General features: G+C 37.5%; 2 protein-coding genes across 3 annotated transcripts; both read right to left on the reverse strand.

Annotated features, from left to right (window-relative positions):
• Positions 1-2,856: 2,856 nt before the first annotated feature.
• On the reverse strand, positions 2,857-11,249 carry LOC137173623 (phthioceranic/hydroxyphthioceranic acid synthase-like). Its single transcript, XM_067578526.1, has 6 exons — positions 11,170-11,249; positions 10,462-10,615; positions 10,052-10,212; positions 9,348-9,554; positions 9,088-9,269; positions 2,857-8,758 (listed from the first exon to the last, which is right to left on the reverse strand). Exons 1-6 carry the CDS (start codon positions 11,225-11,227, stop codon positions 3,206-3,208), a joined length of 6,315 nt encoding a protein of 2,104 aa, XP_067434627.1. The 5' UTR covers positions 11,228-11,249; the 3' UTR covers positions 2,857-3,205.
• Positions 11,250-14,673: 3,424 nt separating this feature from the next.
• rdh12l (retinol dehydrogenase 12, like) lies at positions 14,674-22,178 on the reverse strand. 2 transcript variants are annotated; one of them, XM_067578178.1, is made up of 7 exons: positions 22,002-22,178; positions 21,612-21,727; positions 19,420-19,575; positions 18,765-18,869; positions 16,813-17,022; positions 16,509-16,701; positions 14,674-15,095 (listed from the first exon to the last, which is right to left on the reverse strand). In XM_067578178.1, the coding sequence occupies exons 1-7, from the start codon at positions 22,013-22,015 to the stop codon at positions 14,993-14,995; spliced, it is 897 nt and encodes a 298-aa protein (XP_067434279.1). In that variant the 5' UTR covers positions 22,016-22,178; the 3' UTR covers positions 14,674-14,992. The 2 variants fall into 2 exon arrangements, with proteins under 2 accessions (XP_067434279.1, XP_067434280.1); XM_067578179.1 differs by lacking the exons at positions 21,612-21,727; positions 22,002-22,178 and adding an exon at positions 20,575-20,649.
• Positions 22,179-23,800: the final 1,622 nt, after the last annotated feature.

Raw genomic sequence — 23,800 nt, forward strand, 5'->3', positions numbered from 1 at the left:
GGAGAGACGCTCCGTGGTGTGTTTGGATTATAACTGAATGAATACCAAGATGCAAACTTTTTATTTCTGATGTTTTCACATCACAAATGATGAACAGCAACATTAAAACACGGAACTTGCAAGTAAAATATGTAACATGACTCATGTAGCTGTCTTATAAGATTAGTGTGGTGCGGCTGCTCTGCATGGGTGCTTGATTCTACTGTAATGCAGTAACTGGGCAGAGTTAAGACTCCTTTCATTTACAATTTCCACCACAGCCTCTTTAACCAATGAAGAGGCAGAAAAAAGGCACATAGAGACATGAGGGAGAGTGCACAGTTAAAGCACCCCAAATAACCATTCCTCTGACAAAACACTCAATGCAGAGTTAAAAACAAGAGACATCCGTAGAGTGAAACAAATGAAAGAGCAAGGTAGAATAGTTATAATTAGAAGTAAAATCAGTTCTCTTTCAAATCAAACATCGAAAGACATGAGTGAAGAGTATTGTTCTTGCATTTATAACCTATAACTTAGCTTAACCATGTCATGGGATATGCTACCTCAGTACATTTTAACAGTAAATATTACTGAGACCACTACAAAATGGACCCAAATGCAGAGACCGTAGGTGAAGTAGGTCTGAGGAAAACATCTTTATTCAGAGTGCGCAGGAAAAAAAACAAAAGCCGAAGGGTCAAAAAGCAAAATGTAATGCAGAGCCATGCAGTACAAACTGGACAAACTAGAACAGGATGAGCAGAGGAAAAACAGAAGATCCAACAGAGACTGAACAGAAAACCAGAGCTAAAATACAAACTGAACTAATGAGCAAATGTGGAAAAGGTGACTGGAAAGAAGGGCAGGCTGGGAGCTGATGGGCTGAGGGAAACACAGGGAGCAGGGCAAGGCAGACACGACACAGGGCAGGTGCAGGGAAAGCACAGAGCAGCGCAGGGCAAACTAGGGTAATGCAGGGCAGGTACAACATTGATGAGAGTAGTGATGAATGACAACAGCAAAATTGTGACGGTAAAATCAAAGACGCTAAAATGTTCAGAAAAGCTGAGTGGAAGCGCACAATGAAGTGATAATTCTCTAAGGGTTTGTCACCACATGCAACACCATTCATTTGAGCCATTTTTCATATAAAAATATTGGTTAGAGCAGCTTTATCATTGTTTTTCAATATATATATATTTTTTTTCAATTTTGAAGAAACACTGAATCAGACATACTTTTGTATTCAAAAATAGAAAAAAATAGCTTTGTCTTTCTCTGTGTTCATCATCACATTGAACACCTGATTAATGCGGTCATATCCGTAATGATGTCATGTTTAGAAACATGTATGAAGTAAAAACCATTACTATTTCTTTTTAGAGCCAATGTGACCAAAGGTTACAGAAGAAACCAGTTACAGAGGACTTTGAAATCTGCCAGTGAGGATACTTACAACACACTGTGTCCTTTTGTCAATCTCCAGACAAGAACAAAAGCTTATTTACTGCTTCCTTTTAATTATTTCAACCTACAATTAGTGTATTTAGTTCCAGATGAAGCCAACTGAGATGCAACAAGCCAGGGCATTGTTGTGTTCTCTTGGCCCTTTTCATTGACACCCGCACAATGTTTATAAAGGGTTGTGTGGGTATTGTAGCACCACTTCTGACTAAATAGAGCACCCAGGACTCAAAATTAAGCTTCACTATGTAGAAGTTTGAAATTTTACTTTGGCTTTTAGAATAAAGCAATGAAGTCCCTAGAGCAACATTTCATAGCAGCAATGGAAGACGCATAGGATGACGTCGCTGTAATTGGGATTGGATGCAATTTCCCTGGAGGTATAACTTAATTTTGACATAAAGATTTTGAATTTCTGTGCATTCTCTGCGTCCAGTTGTCTTAATTTAAGGTGATTATACTTAATATGGTCTATTTTCTTTAGACCATATTATTTTGAATATGTTCATATTCAAAATAAAGGGGGAAAACAAAGAGTATGTGTGCAACCTCTCATCAGAGTCTGTACCGTATCTTTGGGAGCATAAAAACAATGGTGTTTCCATTGTGCCAGGCACGCTCTATGTCGAACTAGCTTATGCCTCAGTGATGGCAAATTTACAGCCAAAGAAGCCTGTCTCCTTACTCCAGCTTGGTGTAACATTTCAGAGTCTGTGTACACTCAGCCCTAACTGTCATCAGTTGAAAGTGACACTTGAAAATGAAGCTTCATTCAAAATACAGTCCTCTGTGGCCACACATGCCTCTGGCACCTATAAGTGTACAGAGGGACAACCGTTGTTAGAGGAACCAACCATTTGTCTTGACATGATCTCCCAAAGGTGCAAATTGATTATGAAGAGAAAAGAGATTTACTCCATTCTTTCTCAAGCAGGATTTGAGTATGGCTCTGTCTTCAAGCAGCTTAATGAAGTGAATTCTGGAGATGAATTCAAGGAAGCTATGACAACAATTAAGGTACCCAGAGAACTTCTAAAACATCTTCACGACTTTCGTACCAGAATACTGTACGATTTGGTCCATCATCATCATAACATTGATAATCAGAGTCAATGACTTCGCATTGGTAAGAACTGATCATGACCTATAGGAGAATGACATTGACAAATAGGCAGATAAAGGTGAGAGTGTTTAAGTTCACATTAATATTATGGGGACTGAATCCTTTGACTGACTTGAATTAAAGAGACAAGCTTTAAAGATTCAAATTTATTGAATATTTATAAAATAATATAACATTTGGTCCAAATAAAAATTAAAATAATCATGTATCAACATCATCATGTGTATTTAATTTTAAATCTGTGTTTTTATGTTTTTTATCATAAACATGTTGTAGCCTATAAAAATTAGTAAAACTGCAATACAAATCATTCATTTAAAAATTTTTTGTCTCCACAAAATTGAGTAGAAATAAGTGATGTATGTTTACAAAAATGAAAAAACATGTAAAACTACAATTGTAAGAATGAACCAAAACAATAACCTGAGCCAAATACACACAAAAAACTAAAAAACAGAGATAAACATAGAAAAAAAAACAGGATCAACACGTGGAATTAACTCATGAATGCAGTTGTATTGCAAGGGCCATTATCAGCTCACTATTGAATTCACTGTCAAAATCTACAATTACTCCAGCATTTTCTTCTGCTAACCAAGGCTGTTTATATTTCTCTAATATCTACATTTGACATTTTTACAATCTGGTTGAAACATCATTCATGTCCTCATTTGGAAGACACTTTTGGTTATCACTGACATTTTCATCCCCAGCTTCTTCACTCAGGAAAGCTACCACTGTTGATAGTGTGGCATTGGGATCCAACAACATCACCAAAGGCACATTCACACCTCTCCCTTGAAAGATGAGATTTTGCAGAGTCATGGCCTGCATAGAGTCAATGCCTAAGTATGAAAGAAGTGATTCATCTTTCAGCTCACTCATGTCCATGCCAATGGTCTCAGTAAGCAGTGAGACAATATAGTTTTTTGGTGAGACAGACTTGGTTTGTTTAGTTTGAGAATCTGTCTCTTTGGACTTTTGGAAAGCTTCCTCCACTAATGCAGACAGGCGCATGGTCAAGGCCGCATTTTGAGAGAGGATGTTGTATCTGAGATTTCTGAAGTGAAACCTACAAACAGCCTGTTGGGGTCGGTTGAGCACAAGGCATTGCTCCAGACTTTGATGAATCTCAGCCACATCCAACACCATTATCCCTTTTGCCTCCAGAAATTGCTGGATATGCTCCTTGTTCAAGAGGAGCCCAAGGTTCAGAGCTCCCCAGTTGATAGACTGTCCTGGCAACCCGAGTTTGCGCCTATATTGACAGAACATGTCGAGGAATGCATTGGCTGCTGCATAGTTTGTTTGTGATGCATTTCCTAGAAAAGCTGAGATGGAGGAGTAACACACAAAGTAATCTAACTCACAGCATAGTGTTGCATGATGCAAATTAAGTGCACCACTTATTTTGGGTTTGAGAACTTTCTCATAGAGAGATCTGTCAAGGGTCTCAATCAAGCCATCATGCAAGACAACTGCACTGTGAAACACTCCTCTGATTGGACAACCAGGGAATTTCAGGCTGATGACACTGATAACCTTGTGCACATGATCAGAGACAGATATGTCACACTCCATGGTAGTGATGCAGTTTCCACACTGTTTCTCCACATTGTGTATCTCTTTTTGCACATCTGGAGTGGGTTCGCTCCTGGAGAGTATGACAATGTACCCACCCCCTCGTTGCGAGACGAACTTGACCGTTTCAAAGCCCAGACCAGAGAGACCACCTGCCACAATGTACACTGCTCTCTTTCGGAAAAGCTGTTTGTTTTTTGGCAGCAGTGGAATGTTAGATAGTGTATTGCTGAGACCTTTTTCTAGAGCCACAACAGCCAGTTTCTTTGAGTTGAAATATGATTCTGGTTCCTCTGAATGAAGGGTCTTGATGCTTTCAGATTTCCTATTCTGAAAGGTAAAGCTTTCAAGAGAAAATGTCCTGCTCAAGTTCAAGGACTTGAGCCAGTGATAAATGTGTTGCCTTTGTGCACTCAAGGATCCCCTTTGCAAAATGACTGACATGTGAATTGTCTGCACGTGAACACTTTCCTTTACACTTTGGAACACATCTTGAGCAGGCAAAGACTGCATCTGAGATTCAGTGATGATGACAACATGTTGGACACCAGGAAAGTTGCAGATTTTAGCAATCAGGGATTCATCAAATGGAGGCAGGACAACAAATGCATTCATTTGATTGACATCTAAAAAAGAGCCATTGCACTGTGTTCCAACAATCACATTCCAACCGGAATTGTGAGAGGTGAGTGCCAAGACTTTCATCAGAGCAGAGTCAGGCACAGAGGATATGATTCCTAGACGATTTTTGGCTCTAGACAAGGCTCGGTGCAGGATTTCCCATGCTAGCACAAAGTAGGAAACACAGGGTGTTTTTTTGAGGTATGGGAAGCGTTTGGTGCTGTAGCACACATCCTCTGGAACTCTGACCTTGCTGGCTGCCACCACAGGGTAACAGCAAGCAACTTGGTCTCCCACTTTCAACTTCCTGACATGTTTTCCGACTGCTGTAATAGTACCACTGAAATCCAGAGACAGTAGCTTGTGGTTCTGTGATGAGTGTTTGTCCCAGTAAAGTGTCTGGCCAAATTTCAGATGTGAGGCACTGACAGGGAAGTAATCTGAAGAATGAACACATACCTTACTGGGCCGAATTTCAACTGATGCATCACTTATTGGCTTTGCCTCCTCGTCGAAATGAATGGCACTCAGTTGAGTTATCTTATGTGCATCAGCTGTTTGAAGGATGTAGGGCTCAGACATGTTAGAGGTAGAACTGCCCTCTGAGTTGTCAATTATTTCAGGTGGGGTATGCACAATGGAAGGTTTCAGAACCAGCCCGTCTTTTACCACCAATTCTGGGTACTTGCTGCAAGGATATGATCTTAGAACATCAGAAAGAGCTGCAATGTCCTTAGCAGAGATAGTGCCTATATCAATCAACTGAAATGAAAGATCTGGTATCTCTGCAGCACATGATCTTGTCATGCCAGCAAGTGTAAAACCCGGACTTATGTGCTCTAATGTGATGTCAGATGAACAGTAGGTTACTGTTCTGATGGAGTTTGGGAAATTAATTCGCTTGAGCTCAAGGACTATTTGGCGGAAAGTCTCACAGCATCTCACCAAATTTTGCAGGACAACATCAGCTACCAGCGAAGTGAGGTTTTCTTTGCCCCACATAAATAAGACCTCATCAAAGTTTTTCTCAATATCTGTGATATTGAGATTTGCCAGGAGAGCGGGGAACCCATGGCTCAAAATGCCTTTTTCATGTGTGAAGGAAATGTATCTAGACCTCGAGTCCAAATGTTGTTGCAGGCCTTTAGAGATCCCTATATGATCGCAAAAGACCAAGGCCTTAGGAGGAGGAGCAGATGTGATGCCTTCAGAGATGACACTAAAGGCATTATGGTAGAAGTAATCTTTAACCACATGAGAACAACTGCCAAGGTACTTGATTATTACATGTTTAACCTCAACCAACACTCTACCTTCTTTATCTGCAAAGCAGCCACAGACCTCAAAGTGATCAACACCCACATCCGTTGCTCTCAGATAGACAATCATTTCATCTTTCAAGGGTTCCAACACTGTCAAACTTCCTATTTTTGCAGGAAATCCTGGTCTACCATCAAAAATGTGCTCGACTGTGACTGGTAGAAGCTGCATCAGAAAATCCAGCACAACAGGATGAATGCAGTAGTCATACAACTGAGACTGCAGTTCCTCTGGAACTGTGACAACTGCAAATGCCTCTTTTAGATCTTCCCCATAGTGCACACCCCCCTTATTGTGGAAGACCTCTCCATACTGAAAGCCTCCTTTAGAGAGATACCCATAAAATTCCTCAGAGCTTACTATCGATGTGCATCTTTTGTAGATGGAGCTTAGGGAAATGGACTGCTCCTCAACCAGCCTCTCTTTCTTTGAAACCACTGTGCCTGATGCATACATTGCTGATGAGGAGAATACTGTGAAACTAGTTTCTTTCTCTGTTTGTCCTAGTTGCACCTTCATTTCTGGTGAATTTTGGGTCAAAACAAATGGACTGTGAAAATTGACACTGAGCTGTAGTGAGTTGAGGGGGACTTTTGGTTTGGCAATGGCCATGAATGTGGCTAAACCCAACTCAGCATAGAAAGCCCCAGGGATGATGGGTATATTGTTGTGTTTGTGCTCTTTCAGGTAGAAAGAAGAATCAGACATAAGATCACAGCTGAAAACATTGCTTTCACTTCCTGTCTGCCAGAGGACAGGGTGATTACTTGCTGTGTTTTTCTGTGCTGCTTTGATGATAACATCCCTGTCTGAGCAATCAAACTGATATTGTGGGAAAGGCAGTGGCATGGTCTCATATCCTGTGTAGAATGTGTTCCAATCTACCCAAACACCCAGTTCGAACAGTTTAGAAACAACTGACATTATTGATTCTCGATCTTTCTCTGGCTGCACCGAAGCAAGAACAACTGTGTCATTACCCAGCGATTCCATGATATTTCTCTGTAGGGCTCTTCTTGGCCCTATCTCTACAAAGACTGTATTCTTCTTCCCTTTAGTTGCTGACCTCACTGCTTCCTCAAAAGCAACTGGCTCACGGATGTTTCTAGCCCAATATGCGCCTGTGCAGAAATCACTCTGATGTACTTCCTTGCCTGTCACTGTTGAGAACAACTCTGTGTCAAGATCATTGACCTGTAAGGAACCAATTGTCTGCTTGATTTCTGGCAGAATTGGATCCATCATGTGGCTGTGATAAGCAACAGGGACATCCAGTACATGGAGGAACAGATTCTGACTGTTGGCTGTGGTGTTTAGCTTCATATGAAAGCTATCTATTGCATCTGCATCACCTGAGAGGGTGCAGGACTCCGGGCTGTTAAAAGCAGCAAGGCAAACTGTACCAGAGTATTGAGGGAGAAGAGCAGTCACCTCTGATACAGCCATGTTGCTGATCACAAGCATCTTTCCCCCTGTGACTTTTCTCTGGAGAGTGCTGCGGAAATAGATTACCTTCACTGCATCCTCAAGAGACAAGAGGCCAGAGCAGTGGGCGGCTGCAACCTCGCCAACAGAGTGACCCAGTATTGCATCAGGCTTGACACCCCAGTGTCTGAATAAGGTGGTAATGCCAACCTGGATAGCAAAGAGGAGAGGTTGGACAACATCTGTGTTTTTGAAGTCACTACTCTCAAACTCATTCTCAAGTGTGTCCAAGATGTTCAGTGCACTCAGCCTTTGGAAAAATTGTGCAATCTCTTTGATCTTATCTCTGAATACAGGCTCGTGTTTTAGTAGCTGCTTGCACATGCCATGATAATTAACGCCATTTCCGCAGAGGACAAACACTAACCTTGGATCTGAGTAGGACCAGCTAAATGTTTTGCTAACAGCAGCACTTAGCTTCTCTTTAAGATCAATTATGGATGAAACCACGATGGCTTTTCTGTATTTGTGTTTTAGATGGCTCCTCCTGCATGCTGATGTGTACACCAGAGAATCTAAATCAACTTTGCAATCTGCATCTAGCTGTTTAATTGTGTCTTCCATCATCAGAGTGATGGATTTTGGTGAATTTGCCGACATGACAAAATACCTTGCCTGCTTCCTGTCATTCTTTAGCTCAATGTGTGACTGTTTGTACTGTTTGATAATTGCATGGGCATTTGTACCCCCAAAACCAAAGTTGTTCACTCCTGCAATTCTTGCACCAGAGGATTCCCACTTTTCTACTTCCTTAGGAATTTTAATGTTCAGGGCTTTGGCATCTATTCTGGCAGTCTCTTCAGAGTAGAAAACAGAGGGAACAATGGTCTCATGCTTCATCATTAAGAGGACCTTAATGAGTCCTGCCACTCCAGCAGCAGATTCTGTGTGTCCAATATTGCTCTTTACAGAGCCAATTCGCAATGTCTCTGAACCAGGAGGTCTGGTTTTAGCAATGACGTTTGAGATGCTTTCTGCCTCTGTTGGGTCTCCAACTGGGGTCCCAGTCCCATGTGCCTCTATGTACTGGACATTTGTGAGGTCATACTCTGAGTAGACACTTCGCAGCAGCTCTTCTTGTTGTGTCATAGAGGGTTTGGTAATTGGAGTGACTGAGTGACCATCTTGGTTGACAGCTGTTTTGCTGATGATACCCCAGATGTGGTCATGGTCTTGTATGGCCTGTAAAACAACGACAAGACTTAAATGAAACAATGAGAGTATAATATTTATAACATTGAAAAATGTATGTAATATTGACAGTCACAGTAACAATGACAGTCTAAATTATGTAGAAAGAAAGAAAAATGTTTTGTAGTGTTGCTTGAGAGAAACAGTGCTAACAGGAATGAGTAAGTTGCCTTTTACAGGTACTGTTTAATGTTTAAAAGAGGTATGAAATTGCGTAGTTGTAGCAAGTCAATCAGTTATAAATTGATATTGATCTAATATTTGATATGGTCTGAACAAAGGAAGTTGGGATCGTTTTAATACCCTCTGCATATTCTGACCTTTTTTAGTGGCTTCAGGAGAAGAACGCCACAGCCCTCCCCTCTACCATAGCCATCTGCTCTGCTGGAGAAAGGTTTGCTGGTCCCTTCAGGTGATATCATCTTGGCCTTGCTGAGAGCAACAAACACCCTTGGCTCTATGATACAGTTGACCCCTCCACACACAGCCATGTCACAATCTCCTGATAGGGGGAACATGTACAGTATTTTGAAATTTCATTTTACAGGATCCGTCATTGTCTTTAATTAGAAATACAGACCTTGTTTAATGGATTGACAGGCAAGATGAAGAGCCACGAGGGATGATGAGCAGGCACAGTCTATAGACAGTGAGGGCCCAGTGAAGTTGAAGACGTAGGAGACCCTGTTTGCTGCTATACTCATGGCAAGCCCTGTGCCAGTCCAGTGGTTGATCATACTTGGATGCATATGTGCAGCATTTGTTTCGTAATCTCTGTTCATTAGGCCTGTAATAAAAACAATATAAAAATAGATGATTCAAAGAAAACAAAAATTGGATTGAAATTTGGTCCAGCAGAAAGTAATTACATTTTTGTCAACTCATTATTAGTAATATTACACGCGACTGTGAATAGCCAGTCTTGCCTTGCGAGGCAGCTGGATTCACAAGATCACGCAAGAATCCATCTTGTAAGGCTTCAAGTTATGCACTTGGCACTTGTGTCTGATGCACCAGTGGTTCGGACACAAGTGCCAATCAGCAATCAATGTCCTATGAGGATTCTCACGTGACCTTGCAATCTTGTGAATCCAGCTGCCTCTCAAGGTGATAGACCAATCATCAGTCAGATAGTTCATCCAATCACCTGCCAAGTATTTTTTTAAAGTTCCTGCCCTTTTCCAAACAGTTTCCAAGGACGACTTCTCAGATGGTCCTGTGTAACAAGCCATCTGGTGTGTGAGGTTATAGCCAGTCACTGGAAAAATGTTTTTGCTATCTTACCAAAAAATACTCCTGTCCTGGTCCCACTGGCCTTCTCCATAGGAATTCCAGCATTTTCTAAAGCCCTGTAGACACACTGAAGGAGCTGTTTTTGTTGAGGATCCATTTGTTCCACTTCACTGTCACTGATGCCGAAGAACTTGTGGTCAAATTCATTGAAACTGAAAACAAAAACAAAAATCATTAGATCAAATGTAATAACAGAAATAGATCATAATGTACACCAGTATGATTAAATCAAGTGCTGATCACAGCAAATGTGAGATTCTCCAGAGCTGAATTTTTGCTGTGCAGTAATTCGTCATTTTTGATGAAATCACTTCTATAAGCAGTTTTAAAACATATTTTCATATATTGCCATTGTTACTTGTACATTCTTAGTGTCAATGTGTTAGGGTTAAAGACCATACCCATCAATGAGAGCAGCCTTGGCTGTGCAGGATTTACCCGCTTTATTGTCGTCAGGGTCATACCAGCTGGCTAAGTCAAATCTCTCTTTGGGAACTGGCACAGAACAGTTTCTCCCATTCACCAGAACCTTCCAGAAATTGTCAAGCCCTTCTCCTGTTTGAAAGATATACACAGTAGTTATAGACTCCACCAAGATACTAAGAATAATTAAATTCTATAAAGCATTTAGTATCTGTATGTACAGTATGTGTTTGTATTCAACATTTTGTCATTCTGTGATTCCCCTGATTTGCAAACACTAAGTTATGGTGAAAGAGGGTATAGGTTATATTATGAAATATAAGTTAGCAACACTTACTTAATTAGAATAAAATAACACCATGACACATCTTTTTTATTTATTTAGAAGTACCAGGAATTAATTTAAATAACCCAGACTGTCAGGTTGAGATAAGAGGTTTATCCCAAGTGAAGTTCAAGCAATATCTTCTTGTCTGGTAATTTCAGAGGTAAAATGTTGAAATAATGCAGTTCTGTCTTTTCTTCTTAAGTTTCTTGTCCAGTTAATTTAGTCTTAGTTTTCAAGTGTCTTAGTATACATTGTGAGAAATATGTCAATTGTAAATTTGTCAGTAAAATATTAAGAAATACAACAAAACAAACAAAACAAAACTATAAAACTAAGTTCCCAAATTTAAATGCCTTACCGCCTGGAAAATTACATCCGATGCCCACCACTGCAATGCCGTCCTCAGCTTCCTCCATCCTGCCTGAACATGACTGAAGAAGAAAATCAAAAATCTTTACTGCACCATTAAGTCAACGTCACTCTTGCTCTTTGGCAACATCACATCTGTCTTCAGCATCCTTTAAAATTTAGTAATTAGTCCAGTTTTGTCATGCACCAGTGCATCCTTACATCCATACTGTTTGCCTTTTCCCTCAGTGATGGTATCACTGCTGGACTTGCAGTTGGTTCTTATAGCCAGCTTCTTTTGGTTATTAAACATTAATGACTGATTGTATGTGTGGCCATGGAGATGAAGGACTTCAGTGCACACATTTATGGCGCCTTGCAAATGATTAGACCAGGTTTAATGAGTAAATCAATACGTTATCCAACAATGGGGTGACTCTAGGTATTGTTTTATTGAAGCTTATCACTGTTATACCATAACTAACGACCAATTAATCAAGGAAATCAAGTTCTTTATATTCTTGTTGGTAACATTTTAAAAATATTCTTATTTCATTAATTAAAAACATAATCATTTGTCACCTTAATTTAAATCAAGGGCATAGATTTGGTTTTATCTTTGGTAAGGACATGTTTTAATCAGTTTAAGTACAACACCATATAAGACCAAAATGATGATAGATTTTCACAATATCTGTTAAAATAAATATTAAACCAACTAATTTAATGGCTGTAAACCATTTTCAAACCTCACCTAAGATTGTGTATCCTACCTCTGTCCTTCCTTCAGTTGATTGATTTGGGTGACACAACTCAAGAGTTTCATGACAGAGCCACAGCAATGCTCAAACCTATCTTTGAATCAGAAAAAAATCTTCTACATGTATTACTTTTCATTCAGCTCCTGAATATATGGCTATATTTCACTATGACATCAGAACTCACCCGCCTGTGTGTCTCTGTGCTGCTCAGGCTGCTGCTGACAGGATTGTCAAAACAAAATGAAGTCTGACCTTCACAAACAAATCAGATGGACAAGTGGAGGCTAATTTACTTTCTAAATAATGTTCATGTCTTAATGACACATATAGACTACAATAACTCTGCTCTTGATCTACTCATGGAAAAGGAGAAAGGTGGCATTAAATAGTAAGTATTTCTCCCACTAATTTCAAAGAAGATTAATGTTGGGATTGATAACAGAACATTTGCTAAATGCAGGTGTTGCTGAGACTTTGGTCCTTAAAAAAAGGACCTTAATTTGCTTTGGGATTGGAACAGGCTATATTTCTGCGGGGAGGAGAACTGACCTACATGTATTGGAAAAGCTCTTTGTATAACCTTTCTACTACAGATTTCTTAGTTGACATTCACTCTGAAAGCACAACAAACACACACAAACCTCACACGACCTTTATTCGCTTTGGGAGGCTGTTTTTGCTCAATAAAACGACACGTCTGAGCAACAACCGCAAATTAGCTAACATCAGCAACACAATTAGCAACACCTAACACCTAAAGTTTAAATATAACATGAACTTACTGTTAATTTTGTAAAGTGAAGTCATTATCAATGTGTAATACTGAAGTTGAGGGTTGCCAGATCATCAAGTGGAGTATCCTTGATATCCATCTTTTCTACCCTTTATCATAATGACCCACTTTTTGCAGAAAACACACAAACCTGCATAGATCTTATACTGTTAACATTATGAGTAGTTAAAAGAAGAAAAATACTGGTTGGGGCAATTCAACAATGTCCATACCCAAATCTACACCCATGCTTTAAGTAGTAGTTATTGTTCAGAAATAGGCCAAGTATTTATGAGTTTATGTTATTGATACTCCAACACATTATATAATGTATACGACACATGTTAAGTAAGAGTGTGACCTTAATTTATATTTCATTAGATTTAGGTTTATGTTTTGATTAGATATATTGAGGTCAAAGTAGATGTTGACAGATGCACTTAAACAAACCCTTAATAACGCAGCAGAACAACCTTGAATCGAGGCTTTTAAATAGCAATCAATCATCTTCGGATGTCTTTACAACATCCAATAGACCATCTACATACTTCAGCTGTCATACAGTGGAATGCTGGTCATAAATGACAATGTATGCAAAGGTTCCTTTGGATACACTATGCAACTAATAATCATTAAATCATCCTCAGAACAAACATTCTCAAAGTTTATAAAAATCTAATGTACCTAATGCACCTAAATTGCTGTGTTTGCTTTAATTTCTACTGTGACATTTCAGCTTTTAACTATTAACTGTATGTCAAATCAGTGATTTCTCTAATGTTGATCCAAATAGCCTCTGATTTTAAGGTAAGTTTGTCAGTTGGAGTTTCAATGAATGCTGTGTAAAATAGTCTCAGAAATCTTGGTTGGAGTTACTTTGTTAACTTCACCCACCACAGTGGCGTATATATTAGCATTAGACTACAGGTCAGGCCCTCTCTAAAGACAGGCTCAATGACGGGTTAGCATGACAGAAGTTTCCCTTAAATATCAAAGATCCCTGTGAAAAAAAGATAAATATTAGAGGGACATCTTATTCCTAAGAGATACTGGAGGATCTAGCAAGAGACACTACTTTTCCTTTAAAATGTGACCTCAAGTGATTTCAGTCCCCTGCTAAAAACATGACAAGAAACCTTGTCTCACACCCAAAAAAAACTATTAATTAAATAGCTCCAAATGCATTTCTAATTTTAAACCATATATAACTGATAACTACATTTAAAAAAAAAAAATCACATTTAGGTAACTTTCTTGACTGTTTGGATTTGTGTATTTGTGTCCTTGCCAGAGCATTTATGTCCTCTCTGAAAAGGTTCTTGAGGCACATATGTGACAATTTAAAGCTATTACACGTTAGTTAATAGACATGAAAATCAAAAGCTAGGGAAAACTTTGTTCGTGCCAAAAATATGGAACCTAAACAGAACAGAACCAAAAAAAAAAAACTGGTTTAAAACCTCTGGAACAACTGTTTCACAATAAATGGCTAGTTGCATCAACATTCATTTTAAAGCATAGAATGAATTCCCACACAGATAATCTATCAATTAAACATTAAATGTCACATTTTCAGCCTCTCTTTTTTTATAAATCTCTAATACAGTTTTCTGCACTCCTTCAAGCCACTTGAGTGACAGAAGAGGACAGAAAGACTGAACATTTTCACAGCACAGATGAGCAACTTGGCTACCGACAGCAGATATCAAACCTAATTTGTTTAGAGAACAGATACATTGATATATCACAATGAAAATCCCTGAAATGATAATACTGCTTCGTCATGTTGTTGCGCTAGCTTCTCACTCACACTGAACCACCTCCCTTCAAGTGTAAATAAGTGTATTAAATGTATTTGGTCAAAAAAAAAAAAAAAAGTGTCTCCATAAAAAAATATTTGTATCTGCAAGCAGGGAGGAAAGCAAATTGATGGAGTGTAAGATTGGCTTTAATGTAAGAAAATACAGATAAACAACATCTATTTCTTTTTTTAAGTATTCCATGATTTTAATACAAATATCCACAACAAAACAATACAAATATATTCTAATACAAATATTGCCATATTGTGCAAATACTGTGTTAGTAATCAAAACAAATACATACAAAAACTGCAGGAAAAATATAGAACTGTATGCAAAGTTATATATTAAGATAATGTTTTGTACATTATTTCTTGGCAGGCAGTGTTAGTGTAATAAATTGTCATGAAACAATATATATATATATATATGGTAGCAGATTGTAAATGAACACAGCAGACAGTAAATTGAAAGATATTATTTCCAATCCTGATTGCTTCATTCCCACGTAACCGAGAGCATCTGACAGCTCAGCTCCCACAACTTCTGCGCCAGGTCATCGTTTTTGCCCGCCGCTGAGCAGTCGGCGGGTGCACAGTCGCTGCAGGAAGAAAAGATTTACTAGATGAACAACTTGAAATCTGGATTTACTTCAACACTTCAAATGCTGCACCACACTGATACGCTGTACCACACTAGTTGACCGCTGTATCTCCTAATTCAACTACTTTACTGATAACTGCTGCACTCTACTGCTTATCATATTGTTAATAAAAGGGCATGTGCAATTGAGGCTACTTGGCTGACTGTTTTCTTCCCTCTCACTTATTCATATTTATTTATTGTGTTTTTCCTCCTGATTTTACTGTCTTATTATTGATGTAATTGTTTTATTATTGCTATTTTCTGAACTGGGACCTGAGTAGCTAATTTGATACTTGAAAAAGTTATTACGCTTAAAGGGACACTCCAGCAGTTTAGTATTTCTCCTGCATAAAGTTGAGGGAATTGAGAGACACAAATTAAGAAGAAAATGGTCAAAAATCAGTGCAGCAGACATCATGACGTCTTTTGTTAAGACACTCTGATGCCTGGTGTTCACCTACAGTAGGTCATTCAAACACACTGTAACTGAGTTAAACACGTGTGTCAGAAAAAATGCAAGTCAGATAAGCCTGATGACATCCAAATGGTTGTACGACTGTTTATACAGGCCGAGTAGGACTCATCATGGTAAGTAAACTGAACATGAGGTGTTTAATCGGTGGGTTGAACCCCTTAATATTCACTTCATATTATATTTTATGTAATAACTTATTTGTATTTGTTTTAAATTATAATACAATTTCCTGATGTTTTGTTCTACTACTGTTTATTGTGTGCATATAACACAGAAAAAAGTATCCTCATTTTTATAGATATGTGCTCTTCTTTTTGTCATTTGTGCCCTTTATGATTTTACTTTTGAATTTAAGCTGTACATTTTCTTTACTCCCTTTTGTTTTCTAAGGAATAGATTTACAAGAAAAAAATGACACATAAAAGTGTAATTTACATAGTTTTTAGTTGAATTTCCAACTGTAATATGTCCTGTGAGGCACATTTCTTGGTTTTTAGATTCTTAAAATAACCAAATATAAGGAAACATCTTCAAAAATGTTCATATTATGTGTTTATGTTAAAACAAATACTGGATGACTTATTGTTTTGAAACTCAGCCTAAAAAATCCAGTATCCGTTGGGCCCAACTTTTAGTCGCTACTTCACGTTCTAAGCATTGAGCTTAATTTTCTCATGAAATGCAGAGGTGAACGTCACATTTTATTATCTATTTATCTGTACTATTAAACTTGTTAGCTACAGTAGCTAATACTGTCTATTCAACTGAAAATCCATGTAAATACATTTTGTCTACAAGCCAACTAACATATCCTGTAAAAGCCTTATTACTTCGACATCATTTTGTGAGAGGACTGTATGTTTATCTGCATATAAAAACCTGTTATTACTGTACCTGTAGTATCCACCGCTCTCCTTCTCCAGTGTGGGTTCCACAGCGCAGTAAATTGTTGTCTGGGCTCCCTGAACGGAGGTTTTGGTGAACGGACTGACCATCTTCATGACAAACTGTTGAGGGCCACTCAGATGACGCCATAAATCTGTCTGGACAACTCCGGGATGGAGAGAGTACGTCGTCACTCCTGTGCCTGAAAGACATGTGAACACCTGATTAACATTACTGTACAAAAAAAAATGAAACACTGAAGGAAATGATCAAAATGCATTAAAATGGCTGAGATAAGGGTATATTTACACACCTTCTAGTCGTTTAGCCAATGAGCGGGTGAAGAGAACATTGGCTAGCTTGCTCTGCGAGTAGGCTCCCTTCTTGTCATAACTCTTCTCGCTGTTAATGTCCTCCAGATTGATGGAGCCCCAGGCGTGAGCCATAGACGACACAGTTACAATCCTGGCTGGCGCCGATCTTTTAATCAGGTCAATTAACAAATGTGTCAACAGGAAGTGACCTAGAGGACAAGGAACAGAAACAGAAACAGTATAGAATATGCAAAGGAAAGTTGTAGCTGAATTTGGCTACATCTCAGACTTGTTAAAGGTTTTTATATCCAGACTCTACACAAAGATAAACAGCTGCACTAAAATAGCAAACTGGCTAAATTAAATGTTTTACTACATCCTCAGTTATTCAGAGATTTACAACTGTATTAAAAATGTGACACACTTAAATTAACAGTATTTTTACAGCTGTTATAGCTCAGACTGTCACACTCTTCCACAGCTGTGAAACAATGCTCGTATTAAAATGAATTACGGCAGAATATATTGGGGCTGCTATCATTGACAAAAAATGCATGTCAGTCTTTCCCAAAAGAGCTCTTGCAACAGCCAGATATTCTAGAAAATCCTATATTAGACAACATATATTTGTTATTTCTTGTCTCTGTTGTAGAGAAACTGTACACAGGCCAATTTAGTTGCATTTATAATTGCACCTGCTGTTTAGTGAAGCTCATGAGTGGTTGTTTTTACATGCACGTAAAGTAATAGATCTTTGGTTAAACAGACCCACCATAGTTGTCATGACAAAATTCATCTTATAAAAAGGAAAAGAGATGCTGTAACTGCACTGATTAAAAGATTATCTGACAGAAAAGTGTATTTGAGCTCCGTTTCCTAAAGTTAGCTAGAAGCTAGGTGCAACTCTAATGGCATGATGACAAATCAGATAAGAAAAAGACTTTATATCTGACTGAATCAGGTATAACAGCACACGTAAAAGCACAGAAACCTTTATTAAGGCTTTAAAATGCTTGAGCTGATTGACCTGAGAGACTGGAATAGAAAAAGTATCGTATTGATTAATTTGAAATATTTAGTTCAGCACACCGTTTCCAGTAATATAAAGAGATCATAAATGTTTCTCAATTCTTATATTTTCTCTGTCCCTGTAATAAAATGCACTACTTTGACTAAAATACTAAATTATAGTGTGTTCAAAAAGGTTTACCTTGAAGTATATGAGACTTTTATACAGGTGTCTAGGTTGTTGTTGTGATGTTCAAAAAGCAGAAGTGTTATGACATCCCAGCCTTTTGTACATGTTTATGTGACCCAAATTACAGATGAGGAAGCTGCTGCAGTCTAACTTTGACACTGTGACCTATAAACCTCGGCATGGAGGAAATGTTTTGACGGAGGTGTGATAAACTGTACTCGTTATCTTACAAAAGGTGCTCTTTGTCTTACCACACATCAAAGCAGCAAACTCGAATAATATCAACACAAATCAATTTTTAAAAGCCAAAGGATCTCAGTCCTAAATAGTTAAGTATTAAGGGCTATATACATGTGAGTGTGAAAGGATTCAGAGTAAAAATCTCCCTTTACAGTGAGACATAAGTAAGAAAGGCCCTAAGTTTACATATGGATATATCCTTTAGGCAAGTTAATGACCCTTAATGGCTCATTAAGTAGAAGTGAATTAAGATAGAAGAAACCTTGGAGCTACTGTAATCTACTGACAAGTCTAACATGACAGAAAATCCAAACTATCAGTCACTAATGCAGAGAGCCGATTCTAGCACTTTCGTTTACCTTTTATTTTACATGAAATGGATAATAATTTGGGTGTCAAATAAGAAAGAATTTGGAAAAATAAGAGGCTCTGTTAAGTCAAGGAACATCCATCCCTGACTCACACATCAGAGTCCTTTCCTCATCACACAGTTCAGAAACTTGTTTTATTTACCCATGTGATTGACGCCGATCTGCATCTCGAAACCGTCTGCCGTTTTCCCGTACGGACACACCATCACACCAGCGTTGTTGATGAGGATGTTGAGTTTCGGCTCGTCTGCACAAAAGAACACCAACAAATCAAAATAATGTATCCAACTAAGGCTGCAACTAATGATTATTTTCATTGTTGATTAAACTAATGATTATTTTCATTGTTGATTAAACTAATGATTATTTTCATTGTTGATTAAACTAATGATTATTTTCTTGATTAATTATTTGTGTGGTCTGTAAAATGTCAGTAAATTGTGAAAAAAGCCCATTACAAGTTCCCAGTTTTGTCCGAAAAACAGTCCCAAACCCAAAGATAATCGGTTTATGATGGTAGAAAGGGTTTAACCTGAAAATATTCACATTTTGGAGGCTGGAACCTGTGAACTTTTGCCAATTTCGCTTCAAAGATTGCTTAAATGATTATTTGATTAATCGATTATCGTTGCTGATTAATTTTCTGTCAATTGACTAATCCATTAATCAACTAATCATTGCAGCTCTATGGCCAACTAATCCCTTAATGCGTAGTTTTCTAAGGAACAAATGTAGTTTCTTTAAGCTTGTGAAAGCACGTGTGACAGCAACTTTATTTCATCATTCCAGCCAGGTACCTTTATTGATGGCTTCTGCAAATTCCCTTATTGACTTGCTATCTGCCAAGTCAAGTTTCATGCAAACAACATTCTCGTTGCCTGAGTTTTGGATGACTTCTTTCACAGCTTCCTGTGCTTTCTCCATGTCCCTGCATGCCATGATGATCTTTGCCCCTAAACAGAAATACAAACAATAGTAAAACATAACGGCATAAGCAACGTCTGTATAAACATACTGGATATGTGTGCACACACACGCTTGAAGTATGCAAGTGATACATGAGAGAAGAGCTCCCCCTCATGACATGACAGTGTACATCACTGTATTTCAAGGCAGAAAGTTTCAACATGGACAAAAGAGAATGGGGCCAATAATCACTAAACATATTAGAAAACATGACAAGCTCACCTTTTAAAGGCAAATACTACTTAAAAACAACAACTCAATTAAAACTGTCTTTGTTTTTCTAGAGGTTATAAACTTGAACTTCAGATTTTCAAACTCTAATCATCATCTTAATGTGCGGCGCCTGCATGGAAGATTAATACTTTGTATGTCCTTTAATAATATAATATTGTCACCTGATTACATCATCATTACAATCAGTACAGTTTCTCTGCGGTTCAGCTTAAAAAGAGATTAAAACAATTCAAAATGCATTTACTTGTTTCTCCTACATGTCAAAAGTCACATATTAAAAAAGGTCCACAGAAAGTTAACTAAGAAATATGGAGAAAATGTGACTTGAACTGCATTTTCTTTGGAGTTAATCATTTTTAGGAGCAAAAAAGTAATTGAATTATCAAAAAAATAACTTAATCAATAATTAAATAATTGTTGCTTGTAGGCCTAATCAAATCTTTAGTCAGAATCTTGGTCTTATTTACTTATTCTGTGATTTTATATCTCTTATAATTTTGCCAGTTTTAGACTGTGATGTATTTAGTCGAAGTTCTTGTACTGCTGCATTGTGCTAAGACAAAATTAACAAATTTGACTCATTTTTTTTAATAGAAGAAATATTTTTTTTTAAAATTGTATAAGACTTGATATTTCTCCATGTGAGTTACTGCAAAAAGTATAATTTTGGTTTCAGTACATAAACTTAGATATTGTTATTGTATGATACTCAGTCCAAGGTGGAACTGTTACGGTTTTTCTCGATCACTTACACACTATAACTGGACCTGTTAACTAAACACCTCAAACCATGATGCCATCTACCAAAAGACAGACCCATTTCTCAAAACTATAAATACTAATTCCCCTGTTTTCACTCATGTGCCCATTTAGAAAGCACTGACATTCAATATCATTAACTCAAGTCATCACAGCTGGAACCTAATTAACACACAACTCCCCAGGTGGAAACACTAAGAGCCAAAATTGTTCACACACCAATCAGAACCTCAGGATAGATAACAGGGCCGTGAGTCAGTTCACTTGTTTTGGAACGATGGATCCAAAAAAACCTGAAGCAGAATAATGTGATTTATTTCTTTATGTACAAACTGCTTTTTTCTGATTGGTTTATATTGGTAAACACATTTTAATTATTTTACTGTGTTCTACGTTCTTTTATCAGTTGCATATTTTTACAGTACGTTTACTTTTTCACTCAGTTTCAGTTATTTTAATACAGTACATTGAGGAATTAAAATTTTGAAATGTGTACACATGTTGTGTCTTTATATGGAGTCCATCATGTAAAGAGGTTGTTCTGGGGGAAGCACCATTATTCATTGCAGTATCAGGTTGTGTAACGGCTATTTTTACAGTGTATGTGTATATTTGATGGCTTTTGTGTGATGTCTGAAGGCAAAGTTTGGTTTAGATGTAAGATTACATGGTTTTGAACATGGTTTTCAACAAATGTGTCTTAGCAATCGAGAAAAACTGTAAAACAAGCAGTGAAATATTATATATATTAAAAGTTCTGTAGCCTGGAAGTTGTCAGACAACTATTTGATTTTTCTGCTTGTAACATTTTCTCGTTAAAGTTCTTTGTACTGCTGTTATCTGTGGATCTACATGTCAACATTTCCTCACAGACTAACAATAGTGGGCTGAGTTTCTTAAGACTCTTGGGTAATGAAGCAGCGACACACTGACACACATGATGCAAGTAACCGTGACAAAGCAAAAAAAAAAAAAATAAAAAATGCTGCCTTCTTCAAAACTGATGTGATGGTTACAATTTCAGACTAACCTCTCTTTGCCAGATCTATGGCTGTTTCTTTTCCAATACCGGTGTTGGCCCCAGTGATGACAACAGTTTTGTCATCCAATCTTTGATCGGAGGACCACGCCGCCCGGAAGAAATTCCTAAGATATTGAGAAATCATTGTAACTGCCTCAACTGGAAACATGGGTGTGATATGACAAAACAAACTGATTCACAACAAAAAAAAAGTCTGCTGGTCTGCTCTCAAGTACGACAAAAGAAAAGGTTTATCCGTTAACTTGTTAGTAAGCTTATTATCTGTCAAAATTAAGCTTAACGTACAGTTTACCTCTTGGACACAACAACAAACAAACTGAATAATTTGTTTTAGCAGTTGTAATGCTAGTATTTAAAGAATATTTAATGAGTCCTCACCTTATAGCCTGCATCTCGCTTCACTATTGCCGTCAGGTTTGCTGCGGTAATGCTTGAAAATCCGAAAACAAACCTCTTATCTCAAATACAACAGTTCCTGAAACACACAGGCTTCATAGACAGCGTCAGTGTATTAAAAGTGGCGATGCGGAAGTGTCATTAATGAGTAATATTTGACAGACTGTGATTTCAGCCAATCAGCCAGCAGGTTTATCGACCTCGGACAACTGTGATTGGTTGTAGTGGAAGTTTGGGTCCGCCCTCGCTGGTGTGTGCATTAGATTATGAATACAGGTTGCGCCGGACGGGTGGGGAGTCCACCTGCAACAGGTTGGTTAAGATCAAAGGTGAGTAAAAGAGAGTATATAATCTTATTTAATACATTTAATTAATAAAATATAACACATAGCATAACAAAAAGACTAAAAAGAAGGCAAAACATAGATAATTACTAAAAAATTAATAATTTAAATCCCATCTCTGGCATTTTATATTGATAATGATAATAATAAACAAATAGTGATGCCGTTTAATTTGATCGATAATTTAATACTTATCACCTAACCAACCCAATTATCAGTACAGTATTAGTGCATATAATACATATAAAACACCTACAGTATTATCTACTTTATGGTAAAAAACCAAACCAAAACAACAAAAACAAACAAAACAAAAAAACGAACAAACAAAAAACACTTTCATATGAAATCTATTGCTGTTATTACATTTTCATCTTTTAAAAAAAATTCTCATGTACATTTCAAATAGTTTGTACTGTTTACATTTCTTCTGTCTTATTATTGGCTTCTGTAAAGCACTTGGAATTGCACTAACCTTTACGAAAGGTGCTATACAAATATAATTGTATTGACTGATTGATTTATTTTACAGTAAAATGATTAAAATGACAGTAAGTCCCTTAAAAAACAAACCTCCAAAACAAAACAAACAAATAAAACCCCCCCAAAAAACAAACAAACAAGAAAAAACTACCAACAAAAGCAGGAAAACCTTTCAAGTTGGGCAATGTGTAAATAAAACAGACCAAGACATTTAAAAAAAAATGTAATTATTAACATCTCAACTCTGACATATTTAAATAAAAATGAAGAAATAACATTTAAATCTGTCCCAGATTATTTGACTGTAAATAGACCTATAACACATACCTAAAGTATTTCAAAATACTTGATTACTACCATGTATTAGTGCATATTTTTAAAATATTTGGCATATGATCCAATTCACAGCATATTATGAGCATAATAATGAGATTGTACCCCATATATATTTATATATTTTAAATAAACAAACAAAAGCAAGAAAATCCCCATTTCTCTCTACACATTGATGTATCATTCTACAACATTTCAAACTCTCTCCAGCAGGTGGCAGCCTATGACCATCATCTACCATCATGAACCTGCAGAGGGGTTTGACACCAGTCCTGCTTGACTGTGTTATGTCTATAGACAGATTAACAGGTTGGTATTTGGGTAAATCTTGTCCTTGGCTGGGACCTCGCTCTGCTGGTAAACGATTTACAGAAAACAAAAAAATCACATAATCACCCATCATGCCTCTCCAGAGTTCACTAAATCAGCATGAATGGTTCATTCATACGTTACAGACATTATTATGGCAAACAGTTGAATTACACTGTGCAGAAAAGGTCATTAGAACAGGAAACAGATCCACTCATCAGCTGATTGTACGTTGACAAACATTTCCTTCCCTTTTTCTCTGGTAGACCACTCAGCAAAAGGAGTGTATGTGTGTGCATATATACAGGAGGA

Source organism: Thunnus thynnus, chromosome 21, assembly GCF_963924715.1.
Source record: "Thunnus thynnus chromosome 21, fThuThy2.1, whole genome shotgun sequence".
Classification (NCBI taxonomy): domain Eukaryota; kingdom Metazoa; phylum Chordata; class Actinopteri; order Scombriformes; family Scombridae; genus Thunnus; species Thunnus thynnus.

Bases quoted from the DNA above. Each gene is read 5' to 3' on its own strand.
- LOC137173623 (XM_067578526.1), bottom strand. From the start codon at position 11,227: ATGGAGGAAGCTGAGGACGGCATTGCAGTGGTGGGCATCGGATGTAAT. The intron at 9,555-10,051 runs GTAAGATAGCAA...TTTTTATTACAG, and splicing joins CAGGACAGGAGTATTTTTTG to GCCTAATGAACAGAGATTAC. The intron at 8,759-9,087 runs GTCAGAATATGC...GTTGTTTTACAG, and splicing joins TCCTGAAGCCACTAAAAAAG to GCCATACAAGACCATGACCA.
- rdh12l (XM_067578178.1), bottom strand. The intron at 18,870-19,419 runs GTACCTGGCTGG...TCTTTTGTGCAG, and splicing joins TGCAGAAGCCATCAATAAAG to ACGAGCCGAAACTCAACATC. The intron at 16,702-16,812 runs GTGTGTAAATAT...CATGTCTTTCAG, and splicing joins ATTGGCTAAACGACTAGAAG to GCACAGGAGTGACGACGTAC.